The sequence below is a fragment of the Rhinolophus sinicus genome, chromosome 16 (genome assembly GCF_057876585.1).
Source record: "Rhinolophus sinicus isolate RSI-liver-muscle chromosome 16, RSI-T2T, whole genome shotgun sequence".
Lineage (NCBI taxonomy): Eukaryota > Metazoa > Chordata > Mammalia > Chiroptera > Rhinolophidae > Rhinolophus > Rhinolophus sinicus.
The window spans coordinates 19,083,008-19,103,547 of NC_142516.1; the positions used below are offsets into that span (position 1 = coordinate 19,083,008).

Sequence of the window (20,540 nt, forward strand, 5' to 3'; positions counted from 1 at the left end):
TTCCACTGTCTGGAGAATGGCATCCTCTATAAGGGCTTTAATGTCAACTGATGCAGTCTGTAAATATTTCTCAATTTTGCCATTTTGAAAAAGAAAACTGGAAAGTACCTGGGCCTCAGTACCCTTGCCAACACAGAACACATTACCTATGGCCTGAATATGGAAATATGGTACATGAAACTAAATGGATGGAGCTGGAAGGAAGCTGGCATGAGAGTCTGGGCATGAGATCCCATTTCTGCCAACAGAGTAGAGTACCTCAGGTTTTCTAGCCAGTTCTGCCAGCAGGGAAGTGCAGAGAGAAATCAGTGAATGATCAATTTGAGTTTGAATACACCAAATCTGGCAGCTGGGTAGATCCCACATATTTCTCTGGCAAAGGCTTAGAAAATGCCCACCTGATAGGAACCTGGCTATGGGCTGAACCCCTCTTGGTCAGACAGTGATACAGAGGGCAAGTGTGGCCTCAGACCACAAAAAGCCAATTTCCTAGTGATGCCACTGGAACATGTACAGACTCCATGAACTTCAGTGTCCTCATCTATAAAATGGGGTGACGAGGAAACACTCACAGGGTTCTTGTGAAGGAAACACTCAATAAACGTTCTAACCCTTCTGTGCCCACTGTTGGTCAGAATGGCCTTACCCAGTAATATGCCAAGACATATTTAAGGAAACACATCTCTGCTTTGGGCAAATGAAAAAAGTCTAACTTCTGCTGCTGCTGCAATGGGATGTTTCTCCTGAATTCTCATGAAGAAGCCACGCTAATGCAAATGTTCATCAAAAACACAGAGCAGGTCAATGACGCCCACTATAGCATGCCATGCATGAAGGCGGCTTGCGAGAGACCAAAACGGCTTTTAAGAAGAAGCCCAAAGAATGCTAACTTGGGGGAAGAAATATGGAAAGTTCTGTTCTTACCTTAGCAGTAAGAAAAACATTAAAGTGTTCATTGAAAGACAGCACAGGATGATCCGTAATTCTTTTTAGGAATTTATCCAAAGCTTTTCTTCTGGTCTCCACAAACTCTTCTGAAAAACGATCCACAACACCTTTCACCACAAACTTCTCAGGAAGCGGCTATGAACACAGGAAGAAAATATTCAGAGTAACTGATAAAACGGTGCACAGAAAAACCACCAGGCTAGCAAATCATTCTATGACTCAACTGTCCAAGAACAGTATTTTTCTTTTATTTCTTTCTTTCCTCTTTTTTTTTTTTTTGCCAAGGTACTCATCTGCCATCTTGGACCCTCTGCCTCCAAGAACAGTATTTTTTTTTTTTTTTTTTTTTTTTTAAATTTATTGGGGTGACAATTGTTAGTAAAATTACATAGATTTCAGGTGTACAATTCTGTATTACATCATCTATAAATCCCATTGTGTGTTCACCACCCACAAGAACAGTATTTCTTAATCAGTCAGATCTTCATGTAGCTAGTCATCGGTATAAACCTTTTTGAAAAATATGGATGGAATAAATCACAACTACCCTGTCAATGTTATAATGCAAGAAATAAAACACCAGAGCATAAACCAGACAAACAAATAAAGAAACAAAAACTCATAGACACAGACTCAGTGTCAGTTCAGTGGTTACAAGAGGGTAAGGGGAGGGGATAGAAGAGATTAAAGGGGGTCAAATATTTGGTGATGGAAGAGAACTGACTCTGGGTGGTGAACACACAGTGTGATATACAGATGATGTATTACAGAATTGTACACTTGAAACCTATGTAATTTTACTAACCCTTGTCACCCCAGTAAATTTTAATTTTAAAAAAACAGAAACAAAAAACAGAAACAAAATGAAACACTAGCGCATAGTCCATGCAATACAGAAGACAGTTAGTCAATGTTTAACCAGTAAATCCAATAGTATAGTTATCTTTACCTTGCTTGATATAGTGAGAAAGGACAAGATAAGACAGTGTAAAGAAGGCAGACAACATCAAACACAAAAATATATTTAAATATAATAAGATTACACTCCTAGTTCAAGGAATAAAAGAACTTGGTGGATGTCGAAATAAGTACATTAGGCAAATCCATGTATCTAAAAAATGCTTTTCCCAAGTCTTTTTGGTGTGTTTAGGTTTACACTCAAAATTTTTTAAAGATGTAACTTCCTTTACTCCCCTTAAACAAATTTCTCTACCCTATGTACTGTCAACCACTATTGTGGGCAATTTCAAACTACCCAGCTACCAAAGGATCTCTGAGCTTTAACCTTTCTGTGTAGTAGTTTGATCAAATGCTTGATTAAAAGTCCTTCCTTGTTAAGTAACTGCCACCACAAGGAAACAGAGTATCTGCTAATGCACAATTAAAAATGTTCTAGTATGAAATATTAAAAGCATATTTTCATTAAAAAATGATCTTACTATTTTTCCAAAGATATACAAATGGCCCAATAAGCATATGAAAAGATGTTCAACATCATTAGTTATCAGGAAAATGCAAATTAAAACCACAATGAGATACCCTTCACAACCCCTAGGATGGTCATAATTTTTTTTTAAAGAAAGAAGAAAAAAACAAATGTTGGTGAAGATGTGAAAAAACTGGAACAAGCATTTAAGTTTACAACCTCTTCAAACCTCATATGGCCATGAAGAGATTTTTTTTCTTTTAAGATATAAACCCTTGAAGACCACAAACTAAAACAAAAACAAACAAACAAAAACCCCCAAAAAACAAAACAAAAAAGAAAAATACAGAAATAGGAAACAAGAACTTAGCCAACCCCAAAACTGGAATCCTAAGCCACTTGGAGTGGAAAAGCCAAGAAGCAACTCAGATTGATAACACAAAATCTATTAAAGAGTTAGGAACTGGCAACACCAGCACCCCTGGAAATGAAGTATTTGGGGTGTGTAGGAATTCGACATCTTGAACTTGAAAGACCTTTGCAAAGTCAGTATGTTCTATTAATAGTTCCTGGGTAAAGACCCTAGTGCCATGCCTCCTCGGTTAATCTTTCATATCTGCCAAGTTGTTTGATTTTGGTCAAGTTTTTATAATCTCTTGGTACCTCAGTTTTTTCGTCTGTAAAAAAAAAAAAAAAAAAAAAAAAGATAACAATAGTACCAACCTTGTAAAATTATCATGAGGATTAAATTAAGTATAAGGTTGACCATGTTTCGATCAATTCCTGCCACAGAGTAGACACTCAATATAAGTTTGTGTGTTTTTGGTTGTAGGAGTGGCAGCAACTTCAGGGGACTACTTACTCATCTTCAGGGAAGCCAGGGTTCAGTACAATCTTTAGATGGTGGGAGTGTTCAGAGAAAAGACTAAAAATTGAGGGATTTCTTTTTAATAGAGAAGGAGTTCTAGAGGGCACAGTGGAAAGGTTTAGCAATGAAGGAAGGGAGGGGAGTAGAGTCAGGAATGAAATTACAGAGCCACATGGGGGCAGCATGTCCAAGTCAGATGTCCAGTAGAGCTTACACTTGGGTAGAACATTAGAAATGTATGACCAGGTCAGGCACATAGGCCACCCAGCTGAATGTTCTATCATCAGAGAAGCTGTCTTAATAGGGTATGGTTGTCCTTTAAGATAATTCCTTTATTCTGCCCAATTCTCCCATTCCCTTAGGCAGCCATTCTCCTTAAACCCTACATGCAACTGCCAACCTTTCATGTTAAGCAGATTAGCATCTCTCTGAAGTAGGAACCAGGTGTAAGGGCATCACACGGAAATTCCGTAACCATTTTGCTTCCTCCACAGAAACTCATCCATTGGGCACCACCCTCACCTCCACTCCTCAGGTTCCTGTAAAGAACATACTCCTCTCCAAAGCTAACTATTCCATCTGTTTCCTGGACCCATTAGTTCACTGTCATGCACTTGTCATCAGTTAATTACACCTTTTCTTCAGTATCTTCAACATCTCCTCCTCATCCAGCTCTACTTCCTGAGTTTACAAAAACATGGCTAGTTCTCGTTCTACCTGAAAAAACAAAACGAAACAAAACCCCAACTATCCTTTAACTTTACATCTCCTCTCCCCTCCTTCCTGTCTCATTTAGCCTTTCTGAAAAAAGTCATTTATCTTTACTTCCGCTCTTTCCATTGATTTCTCAACCCCCAACCTTCCTCCAGGCCAAAACAACACTGTCTTTGGTAATGCCCTCAATGCTGCGTTTCTCTGCCACATCCTTACCCAATGCAGAAACTGCTCTTTTAAAGATGAGCAGTGATTTTCTAATTACCAAATCCAGTGGATATTTTTCTGTTCTTATCTCGGATTCCTGTTGAGCATTCTCTCATTTGCTTATGCTGAAAAGGAATTGGGACGAAGGCAGAATGAGCAAATAAGTGGTTAGGTGCGCCTCATTGAACGTAACAGATAACCTCTTGAAATACTTATCCATTCTTCAGATGTAGTACATTGAACTTTATGTTTAATGAATCATGGAAGCTTGCTACTTAAAGGAACCCTGGGGTGAATCCTTTTGCAAACAGAATTTCCTTCTGTAGTTGGCATTATTATTCCCAAATGTACATGGCTTCGAAAATTTGTTTCTTCCTATTTCAAGCTTCCTTAAAGGGACACACCTACTCTCAGCCTCACCTTTACAATTACCTCCCGGGTTGTTTATGCATCAGAATCTGGGTTACTAGTAAAATCAAGGGCATCTATACTCTGTAAATGAGATAATTAATCTCAAGTGAAGAGCTCAGTACAGCTCCAAGCACATGGTGAATGTCTAATGAATGCCAGATATTTTTATAAATTTGTAAATACTGAGAACAGAAAGCAAAAAGGAGAGTGAACTAAAGAGTGAAACTTCCATATATCTTTTAAGTCAAATGCTTTTAAAAATCATCTGGGATGCCATTTCACACCCATTAGGATGGCTATAAAAGAAAAAAAAGGAGACTAACAAGTGTTGGCAAGTATGTGGAAAAACTGGAAGTCTCATCCATTGCTGGTGGGAATATAAAATGGCAGATACTCAAAAAATTAAACATAGAATTACCATATGATCCAGCAAGTGCATTCCTTGGTATATAACAAAGACAAGTAAAAGCAAGTGTTCAAACAAAAACTTGCACAATAAATGTTCAAGCAGCATTATTCATAATAATTGGGCTGAAGAAAATGGGGAATAGAAAGTGATTACTAAATGGGCACGGGGTTTCTTTTGGGGGTGATGAAAATGTTCTGGAATTAGTGGTGGTGATTATAAAACATGGTGAATGTATTAAAAGCCACTGAATTGTACACTTTAAACAGTTGAATTTCATCTCAATTAAAAACAAACAAACAAAACAATGGTGTGATGATGGTGTTACCGTAGGCAGAAAGCAGAGGCCCACAGAGGGAGAGAGAGGGAAGGAAAGGAAGGAGGACATGAGGGGAGACGAAGGAAACTAAGGAGATCATTCTTAAGAAAAGGTGCACCTACAGCTAATTGTAATGGATTATAATACTATTAGCACTGAAGGTAAGGAAAATCTCCATCCCCTGTGTTGCAATGACAGTTCCAACAAAGGCCAAGTAAGAACACGGGAATCCCACCTCCCGATGGGAAGGAGTAGTCAGTGCGGACCTGCCCTGGGAATGCTTAGGACTCTACTCCTAAAACTTGAATATTTCCTGCCTTCATTCAAATAAAATCCTAAGCTTCTTTGTTCTTTTGGGCAGTTGCTCTTCTTTTGGCCCTGCTCACTCTCACGCCATTTTGAGAGCACACTATTTCTTTCCTTTTTGATAAATCTACCGCTTGCATGGCATTGTTTGCTTGACTTCCTTGAATTCTTTCCTGTGATGATACCAATGACCCATTCTCCTGTAATAATGGAAGATGTCAGAGAGGAGAGAAGCTGCTCCCCTGCTGGCTCTGAAGATGGAAGAAGGGGCCGTGAGCCAAGGAATGCAGGAGGCCTGTAGAAGCTGGAAAAGGCAAGAACAAATTTTCCCCTAGAACCTTCAGAGAAAAGCAGCCTTGCCTTCATCTTGATATGAACCCACTGAGGCTGACTTTGGACTTCTGACTTCCAGAACTAAGATAATAAATTTCTGTTGTTTCAGTCACTTTTTAAAAAGTTACCTGGTGAGGGAGTCGGTAGTGATAGAGATAAAACAAGATTGGCCATAGTTGATAAATGTTGAAAATGAGTGGGGGGATCAAATATCTGGTGATGGAAGGAGAACTGACTCTGGGTGGTGAACACACAATGGGATTTATAGATGATGTAATACAGAATTGTACACCTGAAATCTATGTAATTTTACTAACAATTGTCACCCCAATAAATTTAAAAAATAAACTAAAAAAAGAAAAAAGAAAACGAGTGATAAATACATGAGGATTTACTGCACTGAATCTCTCTACTTTAGTATATTTGACATTTTTCCATAATGAAAAAGTTTTTTTTAAACTATATATGCATATATGTGTTGGAACCTACCAAAAATCCTATTTGCAAAGCATTACAATAACCCATTAACTATTTCAAGTTTTAACTGTAAAATATTTACATTTTTATAGCACTTGATACTTTGGTAAAACACTTGCACTTATATTCCATATTATAAGAGCTTATAAGAAAGTATTTTATAATCTGAAACAAAAGCATTTTTCCTATAGATTGTCACTGAAAAGCCACTATTTCTGGGTAGGAAATCTAAACAAAGATTTCAATTGCTCAGTCTTGAAAGAACTAACTTTTGTCAACATTTAAATTGCTTTTTCTATGCAATTCAACAAATATTTAGTGCACACCACTACATGACAGAAAACTATTTTTCCTATCCTATCAAGTTAACAGAAAATATTGCTCCTAAGCAAAAATAACCAACAAATAAATAAAAGAGCATCAAGATTAAAAGCTTGGTTCCAGTAAAGAACAATCACCAAGCCTGATTTAATTCAAAATACTTGAAAGTTCAACCAATGTTTTATTACTTACTAACTTATCTATCAGGTAAACTAAAGGCATGTATATTTAACAATACAACAAAGAAGGAACCAACTAGAAAATGAAGTTAAGAGTTTTTACTGATTATTTCATATTAAGAAAAACTGTTGTTGCATTATGAATTTCTTCTAATTAATTCCTATGTGTTTACCACTACCCAAAATAAAAAAACTGGGTGCATAATAAATACAAATGCATCCTTCCAGCAAATTTTCCTTCATAAAAACTAAAGCAAGCATTAAATTTTCAGGTGAAATTAAACATTATAGAGCTTAATAAATGCATTTACTTCATCTCCAAAATCAGTGCCTATAGAGTCATGAAATCTATCTGCTGTGTAACTAGTTGGGTTCTAGCAAATGAAGCAGTGTTTAAAACCAACTTCTGAGCCAAAAAAATAAATTAAAAAACAAAAACATGTCACAATGAAGACTTTCTGGTGGCTCCTGCTATTAGATAACAAAGACATACAAAGTGAATTGTCATTATGGGAAGACAAATCTACATATCCAGCACACTTCTAGTTTTAAGATGGCATTTTAAGAACGTGATTATTTCTTTCTGCTTTTAAAAGTCCAGGGGAACAAAGCAATGTAAAAAGGGAAAAATCTGTTGCAGCACCAGACAATTCAAAGATACTAGTAACGGGACAGAATTTGTTAAAGACACAAAGCAGAAAAGATCGAGTTGAGAAAAAAGTCAGTCAATATCAACCACCTGTGATTCTACTCAGCAAAGTAAAGGTCGGATTAGTGAGATAGGTTGGTTAGTATGGGGAGGGGGGCTGGTCCCTGGTGAAATAAACAAAAAGCAGCCACATCCTGAAACTCCAGGTTCTGGAATGTCTCCTTCACTCCAAGACAAAGATATGAGAGCCTTGAGTTTAACAAATCATCTCAAATCCCTTCTGGCCGACAAAGGAGCAGAGCTGATAGATAGGAATGGGTTATTCCGTTAATCCCTTCAGGATGGGCAAACAGGACAAACCTGATAGATGAATTCCATTAGAAGGCTCCAGCTCCCTTCCCCAAGCAGGCACCAGAAGGTATAAAAGAAAGAACTTTTGCCTCAGTCACAAGGCACCCCCATTCAGGACCCCCTCCCGCTCGGGAGCTCTGACCCTTTATTTTCAATAAACTATCCTCTTTTTAAAACTCTTTGCCTCTCCTGGGTCCGTGTGTCCATTCTTCGGTCTCACGAGACACGGTCCCAGCCCACACCCAGAAACTGCCAGCAGATCAGACATCATTTATATCATTAGGAAGCAAGGGGTTGGATTTCTCCAGTAGGGCTTCAGAAGCTGCCAAGTTCAGAGCCACAGGGGCCAGAAACAAGGGCAGGACTCAGGACAGCCAATAGGGACAGGTGAATGAAAGAAGTTAGGTGTCTCCCCAGAAGAATAGTCTGGCTGGCTGTTCACCTACAACTTCACATGGCTCCAATGAAGCCCAGGTGAAGTGTGAACTTTACCTCGATGCTCCTAACATAGGCGGTAGAATTTGAAAGCTCAGGAATTCTCACACAGTTTTAATCATAGCTGACACAAGTGGGCAAAGCAAAACAAAAAACTAGAAACTCACCACCATTATTCCCTCAACTTTGCCAACTGATTCAAAAGTTTTAAAGTTCATCTTAGGAAATAAAAAAGTGCAAATAGCTAGAAAAACTCTGAAAACAAAGTACATATATATTGGGGGATGGGGGCACAGATAGAAGACCTGTCCAGTGAGACGTTGAAAAGTTTGGTAAAGTTGCAATAATTCATATAATGTAGGAGTGGCACTGGACTAGACAGAATGATGAAACAAGGGTTCAGAAACAGACCAAGAATACACAAGACTAACAATGCACGATATAGTGTAATGCACAAACTATGATAAAGGTGATTGATAAGTGGTTCTGGACAACTCACCATGTGAAAAAAGTTCCTCCCATCTTACATCAGAGTAAGTTCTACACTTGTGTATTAAAAATAAAGACAGAAGAAAATACAGTAATATATTTTTAACATTCTAGGTTAGAAACAGACTTCACAGCCAGAAACTATAAAGAAAAAATTAATTTGACTGAGAGGAAAGGGATATTATTTTTATGGAGTCAGTCCAAGATATGACAACTGGAGAAATAATAGATATTTCTAACCAGGTTCATTTCCTTTGCAAATATGGAGTTTTTACAAACCAATAAGAAAAACAACAACAATAACAACGAAACAATAGAAAATGAAGAGGCATTCATAAAAGAAACGTCAATGTCCAAAAAAGTCATGGAAAGATATTCAGCCTCACTAGTTAAAGAAATAAAACTGTACAAAAATGAACTCAAAATTGATAAGACCTAATGTAATAGCTAAAACTATAAAAATCTTAGAAAACAACATAGGAGCTAGGACTAGATAATGGTTTCTAAGATAGGACACCAAAAGCATAAGCAGCCAAAGAAAAAAACAGATAAATTTGACTCATCAAAATTAAAAAACTTTGATCTTCAAAGGACACCAGTAGGAAAGTAAAAAGACAACCATTAAATGAGAGAAAATTTTTGCAAGTCATATATCTGATAAGGGACTTGTAACTAGATTCCATAAAGGACTATTACAAACTCAATAACAAAAAGACAACCCAGTTTTAAAATGGGCAAAGGATCGGAATAGATATTTCTTCAAGGAAGATCAACAAATGGCCAAGACACACATAAAAAATGTTCACATCATTAACTGTCAGGGAAATGCAAATCAAAACCACAACGAGATACCACTTTGGCTATAGTCAAAAAGGCAGAAAATAACCAATGTTGACGGAGCTGTGGAGAAACTGGAACCCTCATACACTGCTAGCGGGAATGTAAAATGATACAGCCACTTTGGAAAACAGTGTCAGTTCCTCATAAGGTTAAATATAGTTACATACGAGTTAGTAATTATACTCCTAGGTATACAGCCCCCCAAAATGAAAACATATGGCCAAACAAAAACTTACACACAGATGTTTATAGCAGCCTGACTCATAGGCAGAAAAGTAAAAACAACTCAAATGTCCATCAAAGGTGAGTGGATAGACAAAATGTGCTACATCTGTACAATGGAATATTATCTGACAATAAAAAGCAAATGAAGTTCTGATACATGCTACAGCATGGATGAACCTTGAAAATGTTATGCTAAGAGACAAAATCCACTCACAAAACACTACGTGGTGTATGATTCTACTTATATGAAATGTCCAGAATGGGCAAATCTCCACAGACAGAAAGTAGATTAGTGGTTGCCAGGCACTGGGAAAGGCAGAGGGTTTGGAAGAGACAGGCAAGGCGTGGGAAGTTTCTTTCTGGGGTGATGAAGAGTTTCTAAAATTGTATGATGGTTGCACAATACTCTGAATACACTAAAAGCCCTTCACTTGTACATTTTAAATGGGCAAATTGTATGGTATATGAATTATATTTCAATAAAGCTGTTTTTTAAAAATAAGTGAAAATTTAAACACTAATACATGTTTACTGAGTCTCCATCTGACAATAAACTCTCCAGGGTGGGCGGCGGGAGCTCCCTTGTCTGTTTTACAACCCCTCACCTTCCCAACGGTCCTCATCAGGCCTTGTAAAAAGACTAACACAAAGTGGACGCTTAATAATGGGCAGACACCTCCTAGCAAAGCTGCTGTAAAATGAATTTCTATAGGGGAAAATTTTTGTTTGTTCCAGTCTGACTTTCATGTTTAAGTCAGAGATGCTCTCCTACATTAAACCTCTCTCTAGCCCAGACGTGCACGAAGAATTTATGAAGAAATTTAAGTCTCCACTTTCTTCTAAAGTACCTTCTTTCTCACTGCTCCTACCCAGACCATAAGAAACCATACTGAAAGATCATTCCTGGGCATTCTGGAGACTCTTCCATTCTCTTTCATTTCAGTTCTGGCCTCAGCGTCTACCCATGCATGCTACTTTGGTTCACCAGCAGGTGTTGCTATCTAACCTTTGATTGTTAAGCACCAAATTGGAAATACACGATCTGCCGGGAGGTGGAGCACAATTCCCCTTACGCATAGTGTGGGCTATGATGCATAAAGAACGACTTCCTTCCAAAGAGTACAGTATGGAGAGGGAGAGAAGAGTTACTGTGCAGTGGAGAAACGTGACCAGCACTACCTCAAGTCAGGCGATTAAGTTTAACAGCAACAGGGATAAACATTGCTGATAGCATGAACCCTTAATATGATGCATTGAGAACGGCACTCGGTCTCTGTGCTTTTCCTACCCAAAACGCATTATCCCAGTCTAATCATGAGGAAAGTATCAGACAAATCTCAACTGACGGACAGTCTACAAAATGCCTCACCAGTATTCCTCAGAACTGTGAAGATCATCAAAAACAAGGAAAGCCCGAGAAACTGTCATGAGCAAGAACTGCCAAAAGAGACCTGATGACTAAATGTAATGCTGTATGTATGCTAGATGGGATCCTGGTTAGAAAAAGGGCATTAGGCAAAAACTGAGGAAACCTGAATAAAGGACTTTTAGGCAATAATAATGTACCATTACTAGGTCACTTAATGTGACAAATGTGCCATATTAATGTGAAATATTAATAAGCAAAATTGCATGTGGGTATATGAGAACTCACTGTACTATTTTCGCAATAATTCTGGGAATCTAAAACCGTTCTAAAATAAAAAGTCTATTTTTTAAAAATAATTCACTAGTTAGCTGCCAATTTTGCCAAATTAAGTTTTTGGGGTTTTTTTTTTTGTTTAGAATTCTATTTTAAGGAATAGTTCCAAGGATTTAAAAACTATAGTTTCTTCTTCAGGCACATTTTTAAGTGATTAGAAGACAGAAAAGCAAAACTTCAGGCTTGGAGAGCAGAGGGGACACATGATGGGGCAGAGGGGGGGTTCCCTGAGAAAGAATGGAGTCCCAGCCAAGTCCCATCATTTCCACCACTGCACTGCCAACACAGCTGCTTTCAGCTTGAAAGCCCAAAAAACTGCCAGTGTCACAGCATATTCAGCCTCTTTCAACCATAGGGGGAAAGAAGCACTAGGAGATGCAATGGTAACAGGAAAATTGGTAGTGCTAAGAAGTTATTCAACCAAGGGTATTACTGAAAGATAAAACCCTGCTGAGGAGGTTTATGACCCAAATTGCCCTAAAGGCACCAAAGCCCCCAAAACATCTGGGGTATAAATAGTTATTTCTACTGAAAACAAAGTAGTCAGAGAAGTGCTCAATATGTATGCTGATTTTTAAGTAGTCTTTTCACTTTTATTTGCTCTTTTTCTGTTAAAAAAAAAAGAGCAGATGTAAATAATAGATAAATATAATGTTGCTTAAATAAATAGAGCTAAGGTAGCTTTTGGGTTTGTTTTTTTAAATGAAAAACTGTGGTTGAGTGGATTGTGTATTAGATTCCTGCTCCCTGAATTACCCATGTCTAAAGAAAGCCCAGCCAGCTGTAACCTGAGGCATCATTCTTTACCTGGTGGCAGCCATCCAAACTTTAAGAATGGTGTCCAGGAAGGGTGAAACAGTCTTTAAAGAGGCGGCAAATGAGAATTAGGACTCTCTATACTTCAAAAACATGCCAGAATGGAAGTGAAAACCTACCCCACCCTACTCGAGAAACCGGTATACTGTATAGAAACCAGAAACCAAAACCCAAAAAGTGAAATAGATTATTCAGTACCCATAAACATGTTTTACATACATTTGCTGGGTGAATACGGTATCAGATGTAAGGCAGCACTTGCCTGTAATTTAGGGGTGAAAACTGAGTAAACCTCCACTGGAAAAGATAATGCAAGAAAAGTGAGTAACAAGCTATAATGACTTAGTACCTACGGGAATGAGATGAGTGGGCTGCGATTCTTCCAGTTTGTTCCTCAGCCAGTCAAAATCCTGGTATCTCCGACGAACAGAATATTCTGGCAGGTCAAACTCCACCCGAGTACTCTGCAAATAAGAAGAATGGAACAAAATAAGCATAAGGGACTAGGAGCATATCTTGGCAGAAGGGGAGGAAAAAACTTCTCTTTGACTAACCAAACTGGGCAAGAAAACGTTTTCTTTTCACCAAACGCACCAGCCAAATGGCAGGGTGTAGCAATACAGAATGACAACTCTGGGCCACAGGACCAAGTTAAAAATTCAAGGATCTAGAATGAAAATGTGGAAGGTTTTTATTTCTACCCTCAGGAAAAAGAACGCAACTATCTCTCAGAATTGTGTTCAGAAATATTTGATTCTTTTCCTCCAAGCTTAACTTTGAGAATTTTTTTTTTAGCAGACTCTTTCCACTGAGGATATTGCTACTAAATCCAAAACTGTCAATCTGTTAAAAGAAATTACACCTCCACCCTCTGCTAAATATGCTGACAAGTTTTGCCATAGGCAGAGGGGAAACAAACAAAAAATAACAGATCACCTGCTCATTTAGGATCCAGATTAGATGAACATAGAAAAGGTTTTGCATAATCTGCCATATTCTGGACTGAACCATAACTTTGAAATTATATTTTAGATGATAAGAAAAAAATCCAGAAGGAATATCAAAATGTCATTATATTGAAGAAAAATATTTATCTCATCCTCTTTCCTGAATTATGACGATAGCACTTTGATAATGAAAACCAATGTTAAATAAAATAAAATTATTTGTAGCAAAACAAGAGTTTTGCACATTAATTTGCCCAAACTAAAATTGTGTCTCAGATAAACCATTTTCCCCTATGGGGGTACTGACTATACAACAGTCACAGTTCTCAGAAATTAAAGTACAAAATAAAAATGGCTTAAGCTACATTTCATAAATTTGCCCTTTTAAGCCAAAAAGTCTGTTTCAATCCATAACACCAAGAATATCTTTAAAACACACGAACAAGAGTCATTCATTAAAGAAAAAGCTGTGAACAGCTTTGGCACTGAAAATTATGATTTCATCCTCCTCAAAAGCTGTGCTCACGCAATTTAGGCAAAATTGTGAAGTTAAAGGCCTGGGTCTTGGACGGACCCCCAACTAACTCTTTCTGCATCTTTTCCCCTTTTCCGAGTCCCAAGCACCAGTTTATGCCCATGAAACACAACCTTCCCCTATGATGGGTGGTAGGGGTGGGAAGATGGAGAGAAATTCAGTCAACAGTAGGTTTGTATGATCTACTGGAAGACTCCCCCAAGGAGTTAGCATTGTAATATTCGGGGGGGGGGGGGAAGGGAGAATATTTAAATCCACAGAACAAATCACTGCTGATAAATTTGCAGGCATAAGGTCATGGAAATATTGAGGGCAGGTAGTCTGACACTCTTCCCGAGGCAGGGCCGGAAGAACCCTGCACATAAGCAGTCCTACTGGTAGCACCCCTACCAGATTCCTGAGACACCACTAAGCGTCCCAGCGCCATGGTTTCCACAACAGTAAGAAGAGGGTTGGAAGGGACGTTCTTCAAGAACTCATACAGTCCCCCAACAGGCCCTATCTGAGGACTTGCTGATGATTAAGGGGCCATAAAAGATAGATTTTGAAAGGTGACAAATGAACTTAAATGATTTTCATTGTAAACAGAACCGATGGAGGGCTCTAGTTCTTGCCTTCCTAAATGTTACATGATATCAAGGGACCATTTCTCTTTATTATGCTTTAGCAAATCCACTTCATAAATTATAGTGTATGTAAATAACATTTCTACTCTAACTTTGAAATCAATATTTGTTAACTATAAAAAGCAGTTTAATAAAACACAAGTTTTGTTTCTGCTGTAACCAATTTTACCTTGGGGGAACTTCTTTTTTTTCCTTCTATTTATTCAGGTTAGACATACTTATTTTAAAACTTCAGGAAAAATAAAGAAATCAAAAAATAAAAGAGCAATCATACCCCCTCTAAACAGAGAAAAATGAAATATTACAGTTTATATATTTTCATATTTTTTCTATGCATATTCATTCATTCACTCATATTTTCTATCTCTTTAACACATCTTGAAAATCTGTCTATGTCACTAAATTCAGTTCTACATAATAATTTTTAACACATATAGCATTCCACTGAATGGATATACCATACTTGAACCAAATCCCCACTTGTTTCTAATTTTTCTATTAATAAACAGTGCTACAGTAAACATCATGGGCACCTGTTTGATAGGTCTCTTAAGATAAATTCCTAAAGATAGAATTGCTAGATAAGAGTATATAAATTTTTAATTGACAAATTGCTTCCAGAAATATACAAATTTATATTCTTACCATATATTCTCATCAACATTGGTAATCTCTGATGGATTTATAAATGAAAAATAATATATTATCTTTTACTTTTGTTTCTTTCATGACTATTGGGATTAAACATCCTTTCAAATATTTGTTTACTGTACTTTTTTTTCTTTTGTGAGGGTCTCTTTTTAAAATTGTGAATCAAGTCCTTTTCATTTGTGAAAGCTCTTTATAGCCATTGTCTATCATAATTTTCAAGTGATTTTTCGGATACACAACTTTTAAATTCATCCATTATTTTCCCTTATGGTTACTCCTTTTGGTTTCATCCTTTGGGAGGCTGTCCCCATTGCAAGATTTCTAAAATATTCACCTGTATTTTCTTCTTTATTTATGGCTTTATACTTATGTCTTTAACTATTGCAATTCTACTTCTAGGAATTGACCATTAAAAGATAATTTTTAAACTGTGGCAAAGATACTTGTATATTGATGTTCACTGCAATATTATTTAAAATTGCAAAGGAATCAAAGCAACCTAAATGTCCAACAACAAAAATGGTTAAGGAAATTATGGCATATATTCTATGGTTATCAACAATCATGTCTGTAACACATTTTTAATGACACAATGTTTCGATATAGTTTTAAGAGAAAACAGCAGGATACAAAATTAATTGTATATACACTATGATTTCATTGGTGTTAAAAATTTGGATGTAGGGGAGGCCGGTTAGCTCAGTTGGTTGGAGCGTGGTGCTCTTAACAACAAGGTTGCCGGTTCAATCACCACACAGGCACTGCACACTCCACAACCAGATTGAAACAACTACTTGACTTGGAGCTGATGGGTCCTGGAAAAGAACACTTTAAAAAAATTGGATATAAAAGTTTAGAAGAAAAATCAAGAAGTGATGACAACTGTCCTCTTTATACTCATTCTTATATCCAAATTTTCTATTACTCTCACACAACACTTTTATAGTCACATGTACAAAAAAAAAAGTGCTCATTTTTTAACAGTTCCTTTAAGGACAAAAGGGATTTCACAATGCAGTAAAACTTGTACGATGCTGTGGAAAGCAATAAGGTAAAATATAATCATCATGAAACAGAAGGATGCTCACACTCTCTGACCCAATATTACCACAACGTGTTCTAGGAAAGAAACGGAGATATGTGAAATACGATCAAATGACATCCATTAGAAGTAGGTGAGAAAGACAAAGGAAAAACAAAGGACAGAGAGAAAAGCAGAGCCAGGAATGAGGCGAGCGAAACCCACCCACCTCGGAATTCGGCACACTTGCTAAAATTGGGCCACAGACATTACTGTGACTTTCTGGAGAGAAACCCAGTCAGTTATAAGACTCATGGTCCTCATAAAATATGCTTGCCAATAAAAGTCCGACTATGAGTTTGTAGTAAATTTTTCCTCTGTGAAATTCAGGGTCTAACTTAGAAAAGAAAATAAGGTAATAAGTGTCTGTCTCTATTTTCTAATATCTGTGGTCAACAAAACAATAAAAAAGCAAGAAAAGTGCACACCCACAATTCAGGATCAGAGACAACCACTATACCATTTTGTTCTATGTCCTTCCATAGCGTGTTCCATAATCTAGAAAGACCCACAAAAATCACAAGGTCATGGTTCACATCTAACGTCACAAATAGGTGACCGCACACTAGAATGGAAATGAAAAATATTCATTTTCACCATCACTCCATATGAATATCTTCTTGATCATCTTTGGGCATCCCTGACATTTTTGTTTTTTTAATTCAACACTTTGGAAGGCCTAGCACAGAGCCACAGTACAATCATTCACTCACCCAGGTGAGCACCTATCCTCTGGGCCTCATCCTCCCACAAAAGAACCCCTCTTATTTTGCAGGAGCTAACGTGTCCAGTGGCTGTGGCCTGCAGCCATTCCAAAGAATTCCCATTCAAGCCAAAATTTACAACCTACTTACTCTAGAGACCTTCGGTCTTTGTCAGAAGTGCTATCTGTCCAGGCCATAGCTGGCTCCTAAGAAGTCTAAGTGATCCCCTTCCCGCAAGAGGAAGCTCTTCCCGCATTAAATATTAGCCAGCTAATGGCATTCTGCTTCAAAACCCCACAGCCCTAAGCGAACACCTGAACGTGACTGGAGAGGCTTTTGGGCTCTTCTCACGCGGCTCTGGGCTTCCTATCTTCTGATACAAGCTGCCACGTACCTCCTTTTTCTGAGATCGTTCCACTAAGCTTTCTGGAACACTCATTTCATAACTAGTAATGAAGTCCTGTAGTTTTGCAACCTATTCACATTCTGAAAGCTGGCTCTCCTCTAAGAACACAGCTTTCCTACTGTCCCATCAAGTGGAAAGGGGCTCCTTTTCTCATGTTACACAAACCTCACTCCACCCCAAGACCAAGAATTGCTGTTGACATTTTCCCCATTCCACACTGTTCCTTACCACCACCGCTCCACAGCCCAGTGAAAACCCTGTTGAGGTTCATGCCATCAAGATACATCGATCTCTATTCCTCCTCACACCTGTCATCTACTGACAGCCCTGTCGTGTCTCCTGATTCCCTGAGAGCACCTGGCTCTCAGGCTTCCTTTCCAAAGCCCCTCCATAATCTGAGTGCCCTCAAGAGCCAGGTGGTTCGCACATACAATACCCAGCACTACGCCAACAATGTCTCCTTTCCACAGCCTCTCCACAAACTGTCATCACACAGAAATTTAGCCATCTCCCGCTCTAACCAGCACCTCCCACATTTCAGACTCTTCCATTTCCCTATACCTCTTTTCAGGCTCTTGGGACCTACAGTTCCTTGACATTCTGTCCATTCTTCTCTTTACTTCCTTCCTTAATCAGCATCAAGTTCCATGACCCATCACTTCCACCTATGACTTGCCAATATCCTAAATACCCCTTCCCCACTGTCCATTCACACAACTCTGGCAAAAATGCAACCATCCATTTTTCACTCTAGTAGACCTGAAGGAAAAACAAAATCAAACACACTGATCAACACAATAAATTCCACAACTGGACCCTCAACACTGCCAAGAAATCTTTCTATACTTCCTTAATCAACTATCTCCCTCATTTTCCTTCTTTTTTTAAAAAAGTTATTTACTTTTTTCAGTTACATTCAGTTGACGTTCAACATTATTTTATATTAGTTTCAGGTGTACAGCTTAGTGGTTAGATATTTATAGGATTTATGCAGTGATCCCCGCCCCCATTAGTCTAGTACCCACCTGGCAACTATATATAGTTGTTGCTACATTACTGACTATATTCTCTATGCTGTACTTTATATCCCCGTGGCTATTTTGTAACAACCAATTTGTACTTCTTAATCCCTTCACCTTTTTCACCCAGCTTCCTAACCACCCTCCCCTCTGGCAACCATCTGCTTATTCTCTGTATCTATGAGTCTGTTTCTGTTTTATTTGTTCATTTATATTATTCTTTAGATTCCACATATGAGTATGGTCATATGGTATTTGTCTTTCTCAGTTTGACTTATTTCACTTAGCATAATAACCTCTAGGACCATCCATGTTGTCACAAACGGTAAGATTTCATTCTTTTTTATGGCCTCTCCCTCACTTTCTACATCACTTAATACAAAGCCTGTATAAGTTTGAAAACTAAGCCCACTTCAACACTTAGTAGAAGGCCTCATTATCTATCCATCGAGAAAACTGCAGCTATAAGCAAATAACACTCAACTTTCTGCCACAAAAAAAAGCCCTTCTTCCTCCAGAAACAATGAAAAATGTTCGTATCCCTCATCAGAAGCCACTCCCTCCCTCCACTTCTGCTCAGGATACTATTTCCTTCCACCTTCCCCACGGCTTCCATCCTACTCTCCAATCTTCAGCCTAAGGTCTCCTTCTCCACCCACACTGTCCACTTGGCATTTAAACAAGTCTCTCCCATCCTTAAAAAGCAAACAAAAAGCCTCTCCCCCTCAAACCCACATTCCCCTCCAACTACTGTTCTTTCTCTATACTCGCTTTCACTGCCAAACCACCAACACTCGTGATGTCTTTTCTTTCTTACTTCTCACTCACCCGAACCCACTACAAACTGGGTTCTGCTCAATAAAACTGCTCTCACCATTGTCATCAGTAACCTTATCATTAAATCGAACGTCCACTTTGTAATCCTTATGTATAACTTGATGTCTGAGCAGCAATCAGCCCGTTGACCACCGAGGTATTAGAAAGAGGGACAAGTTGAGGCACAGTCTTGGTGATGACTAACTGGTGATGGGGAAAAGAGGCGGACGGCTCCTAACGGGAGCTGAAGGCTCCTCTCCATTCCCCCAAGCTCCAGGCTACTTCTACATCACCAACCATTTCAACTGCCAGGCCCTGGTAGCAAACAAGTGCTGGGAAGGCGGGCGGCAGCCCTCTCTTGAAAATTTTGTCATGACCTGGATTCAAGTTCTAGCTTCACCACATATTAGTTGCATGTGTTTCAGCAATTTTTAAAGTAGCTCAGTATCTCAGTTTCCTCATTTGCAACACAAAAATACTGCCAGTGCCTAGTTCATTGAGTGTGAAGATTAACTGATGATATATTTAAAGCACTTAGCACAAAATAAGTGACAGCTCATCCGTAGAGTGGCACACTATTGCTGTCTTAGAAATAATAGCATAAAAGCATGCTTACTGGCATTTATTAGCATAGAAAGATGTTCGCAACATATTAAGTGAATTGACAGCAGGCAAAATACTCATTTTTGTAAGGGAATAGCGATCAATAGTTCATAAAGTTATAAGTGATTCTTTCTGGCTGGTGAGCTTATAGATCTTTTATTTCACTGTTTTATCTTACTTGAGTTTCCCAATTTCTCTATAATTGGGAAATCATACTACTTATATAAAATAAAATTTAAAGGTTTCTATTGCAAAAAAAAACAGCACATGGTTCAGTGCTCAATAATTACCTAATATGACAATACTTTCTAGGACCCTGAAGAGAAAATTGCCAAGATTTGCCTGCCATGAAAAGACCTCTCTCCACCGCTGGAGAAACAGGATGATACCCAAGACTTAGATTTGAGGAGAGAGTGCTTTGCCCACATTAGCTCTCAGCCCTAGGCTCTTTTTAGTTCAGGCAAAAGCAGCTCTGTAATTTGTCCAGCTTTGGTCCTCAGGAATCTAAATTAGGACAGGAGTCAAAAGTCAAAGCAATAGAGTAAATATTTATATGACTTTGTCCTCTGACCATCAAGTTTGCTGAGAACCTTAGCAGAAGTGGGGATCCTGGGACAAGTTCAAGTGCTTGGGACCCCATGTTCCTGTTTGTTCTCTCGCTGTCTCATCCTGACACAATCCTACCTATCCTTTAACACAACATTCGGAAAGAAGGCTCCAAATGAATCAC

General features: G+C 38.2%; 1 protein-coding gene across 5 annotated transcripts in view; it reads right to left on the reverse strand.

Moving 5' to 3' along the window:
* SNX30 (sorting nexin family member 30) overlaps positions 1-20,540 on the reverse strand; it is a 115,377-nt gene that overhangs the window by 35,428 nt on the left and 59,409 nt on the right. For all 5 annotated transcript variants that reach the window (XM_074330844.2, XM_019749541.3, XM_019749538.3 and 2 more), the window contains exons 3-4: positions 12,776-12,886; positions 925-1,083 (exon numbers count right to left, since the gene is read on the reverse strand). In XM_074330844.2, coding sequence (XP_074186945.2) covers positions 925-1,083; positions 12,776-12,886 — 270 coding nt within the window. The remainder of the gene's footprint in view (positions 1-924; positions 1,084-12,775; positions 12,887-20,540) is intronic.